An 18,260-nucleotide genomic window follows, 5' to 3' on the forward strand; every position below is an offset into this window, starting at 1 on the left:
GGTACTTTGTGACCACCTAGAGGGGTGGGATAGGGAGGGTGGGAGGGAGATGCAAGAGAGAGGAGATATGGGGATATATGTATATGTATAGCTGATTCACTTTGTTATAAAGCAGAAACTAACACACCATTGTAAAGCAATTATACTCCAATAAAGATGTTAGAAAAAAAAAAAAGAAATTAGTTGGCTGAAAGGCCCGTTCAGCCAACATCCATTCTCACAGAGACAGGAAAAGCTATTTCCAAGAAATTGTCATTTTTAGAGGAAATCAGAACCGTGGTGTCAGGTCCCACTCTCCACTTGACCTATCTCATTCATCTTTTCTTTCCCTTTCCATATGTTTATAATGAATATACCTTTATCCACCCTTTGGTCTTCCTTATATTGAAATAACAATAATGAAAGCAAATCCTGCCGACATTTGGCAGAATTCAGTCCCTGACAGGAAATCACTACAGCTTTCTTGCTATTCTACATCTGAGTTCACGCAACTAGTGCCAAAAGCCAGCAAACTAATTGGTGTTGTGGTGACATCTAGTGGTCATTTCCACTATTAGCTCTGCCTGCTTGGCCACTGGAGTCCCAGTGCGTCGTCCACCCAATCTTGTCCAGCACAGAGCAAGGGGAGGAACGCTGGTGTCCTTCTACCTGTGCAAGGCCCTCTTCCCCTCAGGCCAAAGTCATCCTCCTGTCAGAAGACCCCACTCTCATACTCACACTGTGGCTCCCAAGAAAAGTTCTCTCCCAAACTATCTTCCTCTCACACCCCCATTAAGAAATCCCTTTCTTCAGACCCTTGTCTGAGTTGAGAATAAGCAGACAAAACACGTCCAAGGACATGCTTCAGAGGGGCTTCTGAGCCCATTGATTATATGTAAAATGGAGTACGTGTTTGTATGAGCCCTTTTCTGGGGAGAAGGTCTACAGTTTATATCAGACTTTCAAAGGAATCCATGGCCTAAAATAGTTCAAAACTACTGAGTTAGAAGGAAAAATGATCTAAGTTTTAAAACAAAAACAACTTACATTTAATTAAGGAACACTATTAGCCGAAAGTCCCAGAAATATTGTAATATAAATGTGTAGGTCTTTCAAGGAGGTCACTGGGCTGGATGTTATAATACAGATATTGAGAGAGTACAGAGAAAACAGTGTCATATGTCATTACTTGGTATCTAGTACATAAGTGATGTAATTTTTTAAGTTATGAAAATTCACAGAGATCATTATAAATTGGGATGTCTGTTTGGAAGTCTGGGAAATAGCTAAGACCCAGAGGATGAAAACGGATATGTAAATGAAGGGTGAAGAAAGGATATTCTAGGTGGGGCTCTGAGGAATTGAGCAAAGACTGAGAGAGCAGAATGTGGATTCTGGGTTTAGATCAGAGACAGAGCTTTAGAGAAAGCAGAGAAAACAGCCCACAGCCCTTCACTCTCTGTGGTGAAGGTTTCTGCCTCTAGGGTGTATTTACCAACCTCAGCAACCACCTGGGTCCCATCCCCTAGAATCCTAACTGGTGTGGGGTGTGACCTGAGCCTCATGAGTGTTCGACGGTCCCCAGGCAAGCCGACCATTCAGCCTGGGCTGAGAACACGCTTGAGCGTATACAGGTCATCCCAGTCTCCCTCCCACCCTCAAAGGTTCTCATCTACATCTCTGGTTTAAAGGCTGATGAAGAACCAGTTGTCTGAAGACTTGCAATTGTGTTGTGACAGAATAGGGGACAGGGTTAGACAGGAGGTTAGGACCAATCTTCAAAGGATCTCAAATGCCAAAGTAACACCAGCATGCTCATTAACCCAGAGAGTAAAAGAGGCTCCAAGGTAAAAGGTTAGCTGTTATAGCATGGTACGGGGGTGGGGCGGGGGGGCATGAGAGCTACACAATCACACCCTAGCAGCCAACCTGGGAGCACAGAAAGCCACTGCTTTCCGTCAACCGGCACTTACAGAACTAGTTGAATACTAAGCACCATATTCATCAGGGACAACAGCAAAGTGAAAGCCACAACAGTCTGAAGCACATCGCCAGCTTCTTGAAAAGAGCTTATAAAGCTTTCAAATACACAGAAATGCTTTCTAAGAAAAATACCCGTGAATTTAGCTACTTCTGGGAGACTCTGGTGTTAGAAGCCATCAGATCCTCAAGGAATGACCCAGAAGCACTTCCCTGCACAGGGGGAGTTTTAAATTTTGATTTTAAAGGAAGGAAAATTATTCCAAGTCTCTTCTTGAGAAATAATCTTATTTTGTCTCTTAGGATGACATGAAATAATTACCAAATGTAGCCCATCCCATCACAACTATTAATTGAACAAAAAGACCAAAGGGTTACATTAAGGGACTGTTTCCCATTTATGTGGGAAATAATTTTGATTTTTTTTCTTTAAAAAGGAAGATAAAAAGCCCTGTGGTACTTACTGGCTCAGCTGCAAATTACTGCCAGGAAAAAAACATCTGCCTTTCATTTCTTAAAGGCCCTCTGGCTTTGATCCTACATCTGCTGATGAACCAGCATCTTCTTTTACAGAAGAGGAAGCCAACTCAGAGAGAACCTTTACCCTTCATATCAGGGCTCAACTAGCAGAGGTAAAGCATCAATCCAACTTGGCTCTTCAGTGGATACCATCTCAGTATCAGCTTTTACTTGCAGCCCAGAGAAACACAGTGACCTACTACCTTCAGCACAGACAGAATAAAATAGAAATGTCTTTGTGTCCATAAAGATAGTAAGGTACCATACTAAGCCAAGATGCTCTAAGCAGGCCATCCATACAGAGGACCAGCCACCAGAACTCCTGAGGCTTCCTGCCAAGGGGACTGCATGTTGTAAGTCCAAGTTCTCCTATTTATAAGTGGACTTTCTCCTTCTTCCCAACATTTAGTAAAAATATCTCTCTTCTTTGCACAGCTGGGTAGTACTCTTAGCCATTTTTAATGGGATGTAATTTTTCATGTAACTCCCTAAATATGGCTCTAAACTATTCCATCTCGCAATCAGCATATATCCTGAGAAAGCCAATGCTAAGATAGTTTCCTCCTCTCAACCTTAAGAATTGAACATTATGTCTTCAACTAAACTATGAATAAAAGCAGCACAGCCTAGTGGCTTTGCCTTCTTGAGAGACAAAAACAAGAATTCTTGATCCTGGGTCTGTTCCTCAATTTCATCATCTGAGAAGTAAACTGAAGGTACCCCCATCTCTACAGATATGACAGGAATGAATTTACCAGCCTGGTGCTCTGTCTCTAATAAGTTGTGTTTCTTTGTAACATCATAAAATTATGTTTATACAATATTAATTGAACGTGCCATAACTCTCTGTCCCCAAAAATATGTTGTATAGGAATAACTCTTGTTTTTTCTCTACAACAGTCTATTCACAGAATATTTCACTTCTGGGCACCAAATGTGTGGGGGGTTTTTCTCCACATCCATCAGTTCTCCAATGCCAGCAGGGTGTCCTATGATTACCTGGAGATAGTGTCAGATCCCACAGGTTGAGGGCTCAGTCCCACAAGACTGCCCATTTCAGATGCTAATCGCAGGTCCACGTTGTTACCTGTGATTCTGACTGACTGCCTATCAATCCGAGGTTCCCAGCACCCCCTTCATGTGTTCTAGAATTTGTTACAGTGGCTCATGGAACGCAGGAATACAGTTTACTTACTATATACCAGTTGATTATAAAAGTATACAACTCAGTAAGAGCCAGATTGAAGAGATGCGTGGGGCAGGCCTTGTGGGAATGGGTTCTGAGCTTCCGTGCCCTCTCCAGGTGCAGAACCCCCAGCCCTACACCTCCATATATTCATCCAACCCAGAAGGTCTTCAGTTAGGGTTCTTTATGGAGGCTCCATTACATAGGCATGATGGATTAAATCACTGGACGTTGGTGACTGAACTCCATCTCCAGCCACTCTAGCCTTGGAAGGTAGTGGTGGCAGAGGGCTCAAAGTGCCAACCTGCTAATCACATGGTTAGTTTTCCTGGCAACCAGCTCCATCCTTAGGTGCTTTCCAAAAGTCACCTCATTAACAAACTCAGGTGTGGCTGAAAGGGGCTTGTTAGGAATAATAAAAGATATTCTTTTCACCTTTGTACTCTGGAGCTACTTCAGGAACTGGAACAAACACTAAACATTATAACAAAAGATGCACTTGTAGCTTTTATCACTTAGGAAATTACAAGGATTTTAGGAGCTCTGTGCCGGGAACCACGGAAGAAGACCAAATATATATTTCTAGTTATATCACAAGATCACGTATGTACAAACTAAACTTTGGAAAGTCAATATTTCCCACATAACCAATTGACATTTCTCATAATGCTACACTGTTGTCAAAGCAACCATTCTCATTTTTAAAAATTGTAAGCTTCTACACTGCTATTGTTGATACTTTGGATCTCTAAGAAACGTTTTCTTTAAGTGATGGTGACTGTCTGTACTGGGAGGGTCAAGGGAAAGAGTGTCTTTTGTGTTTCATTAGACGCTTAATTATAGTCATGCTCTGCCCAATTAAAACAGTATTTTTTAAACACTTTTTAAGTGTTTCAGAGAAGAAGCATAATTAAGTGAACCAGTCTCTGAATGGAGAACAGCACAGGTGTCAACCACTCTTTCCCCAATTGCTCAGGGGCATCTAGACCCCTGATGGACACTGTAGCCATGCCCTCACTTGGAGTGGCCATAACTGGGATGGGGCTTGAAGTCTTTCTCCTTCCCAGTCTCTAGGTCAGACAGTTAATAGTCGCTACACAAATGATTAAATTAAAGGCTTCCTTACTTTATAAAATGAAACTAAAGATGTCTGGCTTAACAATACTTTAATAAAAATACTCCATTTCTCCATTATTGATATTCAAGTAAGCTATTGTTTCTACTTTTTTTTTTAATCCTTACATGACTTCCCTTGGAAGAGATAAATTCATTCTTAGGAAGGCCATTCTTGATGACATTCCTTTTTAAGGCAAGGACCTTGTTTTAACATACATTTCATTTCATTTTTTTAAAATTCTTTTGGAAACCATTCTATAAAGGAAGGCTTTTGTCTTTCAGGTGATAAACTGGTATAAACCAATTAAATTCGATGTTCATACGTTAAACATTTGTAAAGTGCTTCACTTCACACTAAACTTATTTGCAGAGAGAGCAGAAGGAAAGTGCTCATCTAGTTTCATTTTGCTCGTCCCTCTCCAGATTCCTTATCAGGGCAGTCATCTTCCAAGCAGGATGGAAGCAAGTGTGGTCAGAGTAGTCTGGGGTCCCTTGGGCCTCGTGGAAAGTCCGGCAGCAAGCATGCCTTCGAAAGGTAACTTGTGTTTCAGGTCAAGCGTGCTCAAAGCCAACTCCTATGGGGAAGCTGCAAGAACAGTCACATAATGGGCTGGGGAGGGAGGAAAAGTAGGTGGGATGTGCCACTGGAACCAGATCCACTGCAATATAATTAGGCTGGGAATTGCGGTAGAACTAGGTCAAAGGCAGCTGCTTATTCTCAGAGGTATTATGCAAGCAGAGATGGGGAAACAAATGAGAGCTATCGGGACCAGGTGTCCTGTGAACTGGAAGGTATGATTAGTGATGGCAGTGGGGGATTGGAGTGGAGCTGGCCACCAAACCCAGTGACATCTTCTCCTGAGCCCAAGGCAAATCCCGGCAGCATTCCTCTGCCTTCCCTGATGGATTGTGTCTGCGTGGAGAGGACAGTAAAGAGATCTACAGCTCAAACTTGTCCTACATAACACTTCTTACTAACACATGAATGTATGTGGAGTCTCGGAAGAGCTTCCAAGCATGTTTGGGAACAGTTAATGGGAAACAACTCTCTTCAGAGCCAAATGCTAAAGATAACTAGGGGAGAATAGAAAACAGTGAGGAGAAGACAAAGTGAATATCAAGAAGGAAGAAAAATGAACTACATAAAAACATAATTTTACACACACACACACAAATAGAAAAAAAAAAAAAAGAAGAAAATCAGAGAGTGCAAAAATAAGCTATTTTGTTCCCAAGCAAAGGCAAATTGTATTCTTAGAATAAGGCAATTGGTAAAAAGTTTGAGAACTTTCCCATCACTCTTTTATACTTACTTAATTTTTTAAATGAAAATACACAATAATGTAAGGTTATAGTAAAACCGATAAACTCATAAATCCCTTGTAACAGTGTAAATTATCACAACATATTTTGAATATCAATTTGGCAATAAGAATCAAAAGCTATAAAAATTGTCATAGCCTTTCACCCAATAATACTCCTGGGCATTTAACCTTAGGGGAATAAATCACATACACCAAAAAAAACTACATAAAAGTATTCACTGCCACATTATTTTTAATAGCAAAAAAATATTTTTTTTAATGGATGCTAGAGACAAACTAAATGTCTCAAAACAGAAGAATGATTAAGTAAACTAAGACACAGCAACACAGTGGAAACCTATGGAATCATTAGAAATCATAATTATGAAAATTATGAAGTTTATGTACCAACATGAAAATGTGTATGATATATTATAATTCATAATCTTTATTAAATATCACTAGATGGCCATTACTACTAGGTAAAACATGCAAACCTATGACAAAGACCAAGAGGAAATGGGGCAAATAGACAATATGTAAGGAACTGTAGAATTGTGGGTGACATTGCTTTCTTTTTAAAATTTCCTTCGCTGGTTTATTGTGTGTCCATTAAACACGGTATGGATTTGTTGGACTAGTGGTAAAAGCAGAAACAATAAAATGAAAGGATGGAGGCTCTTAATAAGAATCTTTTAAGCTATTAATCAAACCTTTCTTTTCCCTCGTCTTCCTGCTTTTATAGACCTTCACAGTTGTCTCACTCTGCTGCCTAGATACATCTCTTGTCCATCTCCCCTTAAAGGACCAAAACCCAGAACCACTAAACCTGCCCCAGTCAGCCCTCTTTCACCCCCAGGGCATCACCGTGACCTCAAACGCCCAAGGCTTTCCCTCAGCTGCCTGAGCCTGGCCTGCCCTTCGTGGATCCAAAAGAATCAAATGTAAATAGTAAAAGGCAGCAGCATACTAGGCTGCCTGCTGCCAAAAGTTGAGATTTCCCAGCACACACCAAGCTATAATTAACAGGAGGCAATGCCAAAAACAACGAAGGAGCTTCAAGGAAACTATGTTAAAATACTCCTCAGTTTTTAACTACATACACATTCTTCTCTGCTCACCCACCCCACCCTCCCTATTGTACTCAGAAACTCCTCTGAAACCACCAAACTGTAGAGAGACACTAACGCTGCCGCTTAGTGGGCAGGAAGAAGGTGTGTGCGGAGACCACAGGGACAGCCCGAGCAGGTCACTCTTGAGAAACAGAATCACTGTTCTCAGAACGAGAAGGAAATTAGTTAATCCCAGCCCAGGTTACTTAACGGTTTTAAGATTCTGTGTGTGTGTGTTTGTTTGAGGGGGTGACAATGCAAGTGAAGTAAAAAACAGCTCCTAGGTCTGCTCAAGAAAATTTACAAGAACTCCTCCAGCATGGATTGGTTTGAGGCACAGTGGAAAGTATGACTTCTGTACACTTCACACCGAGCCCTGCAGTTCTCTGTCTTCAGAAAACCTCCCTCGCCAAAGAGCATTCCTAAGAATTGCCCTGATATCATCCTTGGTGACTACCATTTAGGAAGGACTGCCTAGACAACTAGCCTTACCCCTTGCACCATCCTCCCCTGACAGTTTACAATTCCTTTCGGAACCACCGTGACACTCGGGGCAGGCGACTGTGAGGCCAGCAAGGAAGCCACGCAGGTCTGGGCTTTTGTCTCTCCCTGTAAGCACTTACCTTCATAAGAGGCAATGGAATCTCTTCTGTCACAAGGGTTATTCCAGGAATTTCCTGTGGTGGGGGAAAAACATACACACAACTGCTAAACGTATCAACTACCCCCAGCCCGAGCCTTCAGGAAGTGTCTTCCGTGCAGACAGAAGCTGAGGGCAGCTCCCAGTTTGCTAACCTTTACTTTAAATAAAACTTGGGGTTTATAAATACCAGTGAACACAACCTATCTCTTGCCTCGGGAAGGGAAATATTCTGTAAAGTTATGATTATAATAGTTGACAGTGTCACTAAAGGAAAGGATAAACTATTATGAAGAAATACAGAGTAAATAATGTATTATTTACACACTTCCATTTAAGAACAAAGGAGGCAAATTACATTTGCACCATCAAGCATAATAATAAGGTGGACACTTTCCTTTTTTGTACTTCTTCCTCGCTCTTTCACTTAAATGTATGATAGTTGGTCCCTGCCTCAGTAATGGGATTCTTTTTTGACCTCAGTGGAAAACTGTTCTGCACTTCATCCTCTACCGTGATTTCGGAAATAAGAGATCCCCATGAAGTGTTTACATAGCCAGATCACCATGGCAAATCTGCAAGATGCAATTCATATCAGGAAGTCCAAATTATAACATTCTGCTAACTAGTGAGCATTAAAACAGAAATTTAAATAAAAAGATAAACTGACAAAATTGCCACTTATTTATTTTAAAAAGTGTGTTTCCATGTTAATTATGTATATTAACCTGTCAACTAGTCAATTCCTCTTTCACTTCCTAAAAAATAAGTAGATGATATATGAGAAAATAGAAATAAAACCTGGTATTTGTTTAGAACTTAAATGTCCTGGGTTTTAATGACATACAATATTTCTGAGAAAAAGGGCATCACAGGGATGGAGAAATAAATTTCGAGAACATTCAAGCAACTGAGTCCTCCATTGGACAGGAGAAAGCCTGTAATAAAAATCTATGTATGCTTCACTTATCACTACTCAGCAATAGAAATTTCACTACAGCTCTAGGTTATAAATAGCATCTTCAAATAAGTATAACAAGGCTCACAGTCTGCAAAGCATAATTCAGGATTATCTATGTGTAAGACACAATATTTTCTAGTATCTTAAAAAAGATAACCCAATTCAGTTATTTACAGAAATAATCTGTCTCCATACAGAAGTGTGAAATTTATTTATTAAGGGTATAGCATTAAGAGCATATGCAGATTAGAGAAAAGAAAATGATTTACATCATTGCTAAAGAAAATCATAGGCTCATAGAATTTCAGGATTAGGAGAGACCTTTAAGGTAACCTACTCCAACCGCAAGAAGTCTAAAGCAACATGATAAACCCTAAAATAAGCTCTGTACGCAGTGGTTAAAACTTCGGGTTTTTTCATATTGCACTTCTTGTAGGACTTCCTGATGTCACTCTGTATGTCCACACATTTCCTCTGCCCCACAAAGAAGGAGAAATGCAAATGTGAAGAACTGCCTGTCAGGATGACACTCACACAACACCCAACTAACACGTGCTCCATGTTTAAACACAACCCTGGGAACTAGAGGTCCAGACCCAGGCTCCCAGACACTGAACACAGGACAGTGACAGCCAGCATTGGGTGGTGAGGGGAGGAAGATGAAATGTGCATTTCCTGCTTCTGGGGGAGGGGTACGGATTAACCTGCGAACTTCCTGCCACATTACCACAGAGTCTGCATGTATATTCACAAGGGTTCTTCAAACAATGAGGGCCTGGAGAAGAAACAAGCTCAGATCTTTCCTTATAATTTTACAGAGAGGCATGAAAGTTTACTAACTCTAACAGTGAGAGACAAGAAGAAAGGGTCTTTGGGAAAACACTACCATTGCGTATACCAAAAATTTAGAAATTCGTCCAACATGGGACTTCCCTGGCAGTCTAGTGGTTAGCACTCTGCGCTTCCACTGCAGGGGGCACGGGTTAGATCCCTGGTCGGGGAACTAGGATCCTGTGTGCCGCGTGGCGCAGCCAGAGAAAACAAAAAAAAGGAAAAAAATTAATCAAACACATCTGATATGCCTTTTTAAAGGACTATATTTAGATAGTCTAAAAACAAAATGGGAAGTGTTACCATTTATCCTAGTACTTATTTTCCTGTGTCTGTGCTACCTGAATTAAATTTATTTTTCTAAATGCTTTTTTGATACAAACCTCTGCCTCAAGACTAAGCACACAGTAGTCCTAACATCTAAATATGAAAGGAGGAGAGGCAGAACCTTTTTCAGGGGGAGCCTGTACATGGTTTTCACTTCTGATCCAACAAAGCTCAGTTTACTGAACCACATTCAAGAGAAAATGAACAATGTTTTCTCCTGAAACATTTCTTCCCAACTAAAAGGAAGGGAGTCTGGACCAACAGGAAGAAAAGGTTGAATGGCATGGAGTTGCTTAAGATTACTGACTTTTACTGATCTTGACGTTCTAAAGTTATCACAGATTTTCTTTCTAAGGCTGGGAAAAAAGCTCATGAAGGTGCTAATCTACTAAGTAAATAGAACAGCTCAGAATAACAGCAGTGGTCCAGCCGTTGCTCATTTATAAAACCCTAAGAAATATTTTCATCTACTCTAGCTGCTTGAAAAAAATTAAAAACTAAAACCATTTGAAGATGATAGAGGCTTCATTCTGCTTGGTAGTAGGAAGAGTAAACACGTACGCTGTGCCTTCTCCTTCAGTTCTACTGTTTTATGTAAATAAAACTGGCCAACAGCAAGGACTCACTATTATTTTTCTGCCAGAAAACTCCAATTCAGATCCTTATGCATCAAAACAGAAATGAAATCACAACCTTGGTTACTGTGACAGGCATGTCCTACAACTGACCCACAGCAATGAATCAATTTTAATTACATAAAGAATATAAAGTGTTAACTTACTGTATCCCAAGTGAGCAGTGAGGAGTATGGCAAGAGTTTATCCATGTTACTTGTCTCTGGATAGATGCTCCAATATGAAGAAGCTGAGTAAGTTTTTGGGGGGAAAAAAGACATGTTTTAATATGAAGAATAAGGCAGTAGAGATTGTAATTCACCCAAACAAGCAAACCCACAAGAGTTTTCATTGCCTTAGCCTTCATCTGCAAAAGGCTAATCGTTATGGTTCTCTCCGCTGATTAAAATGTTCAGGTTCTACTTTTTACATTGAGAATAATTTTTAAAAAATTATTTGGCACTTACATCTATCCAAATGACGTTATAACCACTTCACACAGAACCAGCCAACACAATGCTTAAAAAAAATCACTAATAAGGTTATAGAATCAAGATCATATCTTATATGTCATCAGTCTCTGAACAGCCACAGCTTCTTACAAAACCACAAGAGAATGAAATTTAATTAGGTGCTGACTACAACAGAGTTAAAAAAAATGAAAAAACACTCCGACCCAGCATTTTGACAGATTGAGGCATTATCAATTTACTGCTTTCCCTTAAGCAAAAGGGTCAAGGGTTCAACTTAATATGCACCATCAGCAACACCTACCAATTATAAATTCCTGAATGAGGTCAAATGAATGGCAGGCAGAGATGTTCTCAGAAATCCATTGAATAATCTTTAAAAAGTAAGAAGACAAATCTATTGGTATTTAAATCTGCACCCTGCCCCTACCACCAAAGAAGTACAAACTATATATGAATAGTTTAAAATTTTGTATCTCTTTTAGAATTGCCTAAGAACACACTCACTTATACACAATCTCTGAGATACATAACGTAAGGCCGTGTGGGTAAAATATAAATGAGGTCCTTTTCGTATATCATTTTAATAAATGCCCTTGACTGGGATCCAAATAAGCCTTCTTGAACCCAATGTTCGTTTTTGCTAGAGTAGGGCATATTATAGCAAAGTCGCAGTGTGAAGAGCTATGGATACAGGAGAAAACCAAACTCAACCACTGAGCTTGGAGGCAGCAGACCTGGGTTTGAATTTCAGCTCAATTACACCATTTAATCATTGTGAGCATGGCTATGCTATCAAGGAAGGTATAATCCCTGTTATATCAACAGTTCTCTCAATCAACCTCTATAACCATCCTCACCGCTGCAGGAACGAAACCCCTTGTTCCCGACCTTAGAATTGATGCTATGAGGCTTGCCTAGCCATAGAGCACTCTCGCATTTCTGATCCTGCCAATAATTGTTCTTATTTCCAAACCTACTCAAGCTACTTGTGCTTATTTTCACAATTAGTTAAGTTAATAAAATATTACCATAGACAAGTGAAATATGGATACAAAAAGAATGCTGGCGGGTCAATAAAAGTTGAAAGCTTGGGAAAGACTCCAAGACATGTCTCTAAAACACTTATTAAAAAACTAGGTGTGAGACAACTATAAAAGAAAAAATTGCCTGATATACACAAACTGCTTTGAAAGGATTTTTAAACTATTGACCTCCTTAGGGAATAAAATGAAAAGAAAAGAAAAAGAAAGTAACTGGAAGAGCCATACAGGTACAGATAAAGAAAGCCAAGACATTACTTAGTGGTTTTATGTAAGAAAAACGATTTTGAACTCCAATTAGCTGATACACAAAGAAAGGGCCTTAATCTACATTAAAAGATACGGGAATAAATGTACATTTATATATTTTAGGTTAAAAGAAAATATTTAGGCCATCTTTTTTTAATTGACCAACCACCCATTGGTCCCAATCAAGTCTAATGGGCGGTTTCTTCAACTTCACAGAATAGCTGTAATATTAAATGATAAGATGTATGAAAGTGCTTCATAAACTATAATGTGAAATATAAATGTGAGCTATCTCTATTTAAAATGTCATAAATAGATTTTATTTACCACCAGATTTTAGTCCTCTTCATGCTATACACCAAATACAAACCAGGAGAAAAAGTAGATATTTGAGAAACTATGTACCGAGCACTTCCTTGGAATGTTACCGATAGAGCTAACATTTACTCACAATATGGAAAAGAGAATAGTGAAAAGAACAGACACTCCCTCCCAGTCTGAGGTCTGTGTCCATAAAGAAGGAGCACAAGCGAAGAATATGTTCAAGTCAGGATGGAGACCATAAACCTCAATTGTTACCCAATAAAAATAACTTCTGTTCATTTCAGCCACTAAATGTACACGTCTTGTGTTGTCCATTTGCCACTTTTTAAACTTAAGCTACACTCCCACCTTGGCTTCCAGTCGCCGTGGGTCTCGGCCACATGAGAGCACACAGTGCAACAAGGCCAGCTTCTCGCAGTCCAGCCGGGTGTTCCACAGGAACTCCAGTAAGTATGACTGGTTGAGGAGCGCCCTATAGAGCTTTCCGGAACACCAATCCAGGACCAGGGGTCCTGACAGTGACTGTAAAGGACTATGAGGTAGCATATCAATCACTTCACTGTTTCCTGGCCAAAAAAAAAAAAGTAGATCAGCAAATAAAAGAAGCCCCTCTCCCCCAAACATAAATATTAACGTTAAAACGAACCCCCCCCCCAAAAAAAAAAAAAAACGAACCCAAATGTACCCTGTTCATGAGGGGAAAAACTACAGCCATACCTGTCAGAAACAGACTGTGGCAGATCAGGTCTGGATGTTGAATGTTAAGTAGATGAAAGAAATGACCAGGTAAGTAAACAGCCACATAATAGTCTGTGGAAGAGAAAGATTTAAGTCAGTTCCACGTGGCAAGAGCTGTACAGGTACAGATAAAGCCAACAACTTTACGGTATCCCTATTTTTCTTTGAACCTCTTAAAACACAAAGGTTTTGACCAATGTAATAAGAAGCTGTCTGATGTCAGTACGGTCCGTCTTCCTAGCAATATCTCGTTTATTTCTACCTGTAGCTAATTTTCTTCAGACAGTTAGCCATGGTTATCTTAACTTATATCTGTAGTTTTGTTTCTAAGAGAACTGTGGCTTTATAGGAATCTAAATGAGCTCTGAGAGCAAGTTAGAATAAAATATATCCAGCAACATGAATTATTCCTTAATCCGACAGGCTGGAAATAGCTTATCATGGGAATTTCCTGCATAATTTCTGCCATGTGGGGGAAGCTCTACAATTTAGTTTCCTATATCTGCCCACTGCTCATCACGTCGTCATCTTCTCTAAAGAAGCTTTAAATTGATACTCATCAAAACAGTCTCTGCAGGCATTCTGACACTTTGTGAAGTACTAATTTGTTTCCATGCATAGCAAGCTGCCTAGAATGCACATCTTCACAGTCCCTGCACTAGATATTTCTGTACAAAGAACATTTGTATACAGATTGAGGCAAGGTATAAAAAATAGGTTTCTGGAGAAGGGGGCAGGGTAGAAGTAGCCCTTGCCAATAATTTTTCTAGGATCTTAGAAAAACAAAGAAACATACAACAGTATTGAATTTCATATAGATGAAACATTTAGATTATAAGTGAGCCAGCTAGACTCTTTTTTCCCTAAGAAGCAAAGAAATACATGCTAATAATGTGCATAGAAGGCATTCTGTGGAAGGGAAAGGAAAGAGGATGTAAAACTCTAACCAGTTGACTTGTAAGTGTCCTTTCAGTCACTGTGGATTCAGTGATGTTAAAGCAGTTAGCACAAGTGGTTGCAATAATGTTACCATTATGGTAATGCATAAGTAGAAAAACACAAATAACGATATAGTAGGGCACAGTGGAAAGGCGTCAAATGACCTAGATTAACTCCTAGCCCTACCGCTTAACCAGTTAATTAGGGTGGTACTATGTCCCTGGGAGAGGGGGCATTTGGAAATACATGAGGATGTTCTGAGTTGTCACTATTATTCAGGTAGAAGGGAGATTCCTACTGCCATTTGATGAGCGAGTGGGCTCCAAGGAGGTTAAATCCCTCAATGTGCAGGACCCTCCCACCCAAAAGTTACTATCTCACCAAAAATGTCAATAGTACCTGTGGTAGGCTGAATGATGGCTCCCAAAGATGTTCACATGGTAATCCCCGGAGCCTATGAATATGTCACCTTAAGTAATAAAAGGGACCTTGTAGATGTGATTAAGGATCTTGAAGTGGGGGGGTGTATCCTGGATTATCCAGGTGAACCCAATGTAATCACAAATGGTTTTACAAGAGGGAGGAAGAGGGAGAATGACTACAGAAGAGAAGACCACATGATGATGCGAGAGACTGGAGTGATGTGGTCACTAGCCAAAAAATGCTAGCCTCTATATGCTGGAGGAGGCAAAGAATGAATTCTTCCCTGGAATCTCCAGAAGGAACCATTTCTGCCCCCACCTTGACACCTCAGGACTCACTCATTGCAGAATTCTCACCTCCAGAACCATAAGACAATGTGTTATTTATCTAGGGGCTAAATGTGTGGTGATTTCTTATTGCAGCAATAAACTAATATAGTGCCCCTGATAAGAGACACTAAAAGAAGCTTGGGCACACATCACAGACTTTCTGAGACTCAGTTTCATTATCTGTAAAATGGGGATAACATCACCAAGAACAATTGTTGTAAGGATCAAGATAACAAGTAAAACACTTAGAATATAGTATTAATTTTTAAAATGATAGTTTTTTAATGTATAAACATATCTTTCTTATATACAGGTGTTTGGGGTTCAGGGAAAACTTCCTCCAAAACTCTATTCTTTAATATTTCAATCAATATAAGCCCCTTTTAAGAGGGTGACAATTCAGGGAAATTCCATGCAATAAATTGCAAAAAAGACATCACTCAAAAAGCAATACTGTTGTCATAAAAATTACCTCTAGAATACTTCTAATCTTGGGTACAATTTTGTGCCTATATATTAAAATCTGTTTAAAGAAGGAAAGATGACTTAATGTGAGATAGCCTACTTTTACAAAGCTCTAGTATTTTTGCCCTCTCCATGCTCTGAAGACCAGAGATTAAATCATGCCTGCCCTTTTCAAGAGTCATTCCCAGGGGTAAGAAGAGGAAGGATACCTTTGACCTCACAAAAGGCTAAGTTTTTTTAGTGGAGAGTTTCCCACATCACTCTCGAGATGGGATGCTGATAAAGGATTTCTGATAAGAATCACGCCTCAGACCCAGGAAACCTTATATTTATCCTTCTTACCACAGGAAGCAGTAGAAGCAGGCCTCTCTAAAGCAACTTCCCAGAGGTTCAGAGCTCATATTAAAAATTGGCACATACTGGCCCACTTAGCATAAGATATCTCTCCTCATCAATAGTATCATTCAAAATAAAAATCTTTTTTTTTTGCAACAGTATGGATGGACCTAGAGAGTATTATGCTCAGTGAAATAAGTCAGACAGAGAAAGACAAACACGCTGTTATCACTTACATGTGGAATCTAAAAAATAAAACAAACAAATATATATAACAAAACAAAAGCAGACTTACAGATATAGAGAACAAACGAGTGGTTACCAGTGAAGAGAGGGCATGGGGGGGCAAGACAGGGGTAGGAGATTGAGAGGTACAAACTACTATGTATAAAAATGTACAGCACAGGGAAATATAGCCATTGTCTTGTAATAACTTTAAATGGAGTATAATCTATAAAAATATTGAATCACTATTTGTACACCTAAAATTAATATAATATTGTAAATCAATTATACTTCAACTAAAAAAGACCAAAAAAAATATTTTTATGGTCTTTATCACTTTGGTTCTCACTTTTCCCAGTTCCTTCACATAACACCTTCCTAAACCTTTGTCATGATAGTAGATGGGCTGGGAAACAGGGAAAGAAGAAAATATTAAAGAATCCATCTGCTCTAAACCTGAAGCTTTTCTTTTTAAAATGTTGTGCCATATCCCATATGCAGGCAAACAACAGTTCTGCTTAGTCTTGTGCTAACCGGTGTGTGTCCCTCATCCCAACTGGCATGGAACAGCAGCTTTCAGTAGGGAGGTACATAAACCCCTTGTTTATTTTCTTCATTACAGACTCACTATGTTTAAGCCAAATACTCAAGTTCCCTTTACCATACTTACTCAATGAAAAACAACTCAATCAAGCTGATCCATAAATAATTTATGGGACTCAGAAGCCTTTAGCAATTACCAACAGGGAACGGACAATTTCTCAAGGGCCTTTGTCTCTCTAGAATCAAGGGACAACATCACATATTATTTCTCATAGGCTTTTAGGAAACCTCTCGCTCACTGTCATCATTTTTATACTAACAAATGGCTTTTTAGGATTGCTACTAAAAACATAAGGAAGCCCACAGCCTAGGTTCCCTAAGAAAGGAGATACATCACCTCGCCCCCCTGCCAAAAGGCTTTTTTTTGGTTGGGGGGGGGGTTTCCAGAGAAAACCTTCCCTTATCTGGCTTCAAAAAGGTCAGTCACAGTCATCACAACCTGAGTCCCAAAGAGGCATGAGGAAAATGAGGCATAACATGTACTGGAAGGAAGAGACAGAGCAGAGAGACGCCTATGCCTCTCACTCACCAAGGCTGAGAAAAGTAATGCCCTTTGTCACACGTGAGTCAACACGCCCAAGAGTAGCAGTGAAGGTCTTGCTGTGCCCTGTGGAGAGAGAACATGAAGCCAGAGAAAGGATGTTAAGAAACAAAGAGCTGGAATTCCACCCAAGGCAGTGACTCCATGACATACGCTCCACATTTAGTAACTGTGAAACTGACAAAGCAAGTGTCTTCGGAGCCCTAGAGCTCATGGTTCCCCATCATTCTCCAAAAATCAGCACTGAAGGCGGATCACCTGAGTGCAGTCACAAGCCAGTAGTTGTTCTGGGCTTATGGATAATCTTAGACCTTAAAAGGTGGGTTGTGCTGGGATAGAAGGACCTGAAGAAATCTACTTAAGGATCCAAGAGGTGGAGGAGAGCAGGTGGCTCACTGGCCCTCGTGCCTCAAGGTTCACTGCCACACTCTTGCAGTCATTAAGGCCCTCAGAGGCTTCTCTGAATCACTTAGGAATCTCACTGTGACTCAGAAAGGGTGTTAGACTATCTACTAAACTCAGTGTAGTGTTGGGCTTCACTCTCCACTCTTCTAACTCTTAATCACGGTTATTAGCTCTTAATAAAACTTTCAGAAAAGTTTTATTTTCTGGCTTTAATCATTAGATTAATCATTAGAAAAATGTATGAAAACGTTCCACAAATATCAGACTTGTACTATTAAAGCATATATATAGGTCTTCTGAATTTACTTTTACTTTCTTCATTATTAAGTTATTCAACTCTTTTAATCTCTAACTTCTGAAGGTACTATTAGGCACTCCTGCAGAATAAACTCTGGTGTGACCTGGCATAAATATTTTTTTATTTTGAAAATTCTAATTTTAAGCAATTTAACTCTTCCCACAGTATGTACTATATAAATACTAATTTTAAGGAACTAAACAAGTGAAATAAATACTCTTTAGTATGGTTCAGGCTAAAACTATTAAAGGGCACTCTGTGACCAACTCCAGAGTTAGAAAAGTTTGGGCACTTTACTCCTGT

General features: G+C 39.6%; 1 protein-coding gene across 1 annotated transcript in view; it reads right to left on the reverse strand.

The window, feature by feature from the left end:
* Positions 1–18,260, reverse strand: part of GSAP (gamma-secretase activating protein) — an 88,688-nt gene that overhangs the window by 28,526 nt on the left and 41,902 nt on the right. Inside the window, exons 14-19 of the mRNA XM_068549926.1 lie at positions 17,243–17,320; positions 13,373–13,465; positions 13,004–13,221; positions 11,344–11,413; positions 10,737–10,819; positions 7,820–7,873 (exon numbers count right to left, since the gene is read on the reverse strand). Of these exons, the coding sequence (XP_068406027.1) occupies positions 7,820–7,873; positions 10,737–10,819; positions 11,344–11,413; positions 13,004–13,221; positions 13,373–13,465; positions 17,243–17,320 (596 nt within the window). The remainder of the gene's footprint in view (positions 1–7,819; positions 7,874–10,736; positions 10,820–11,343; positions 11,414–13,003; positions 13,222–13,372; positions 13,466–17,242; positions 17,321–18,260) is intronic.

Source organism: Eschrichtius robustus, chromosome 8 (assembly GCF_028021215.1).
Source record: "Eschrichtius robustus isolate mEscRob2 chromosome 8, mEscRob2.pri, whole genome shotgun sequence".
Taxonomy (NCBI): Eukaryota; Metazoa; Chordata; class Mammalia; order Artiodactyla; family Eschrichtiidae; genus Eschrichtius; species Eschrichtius robustus.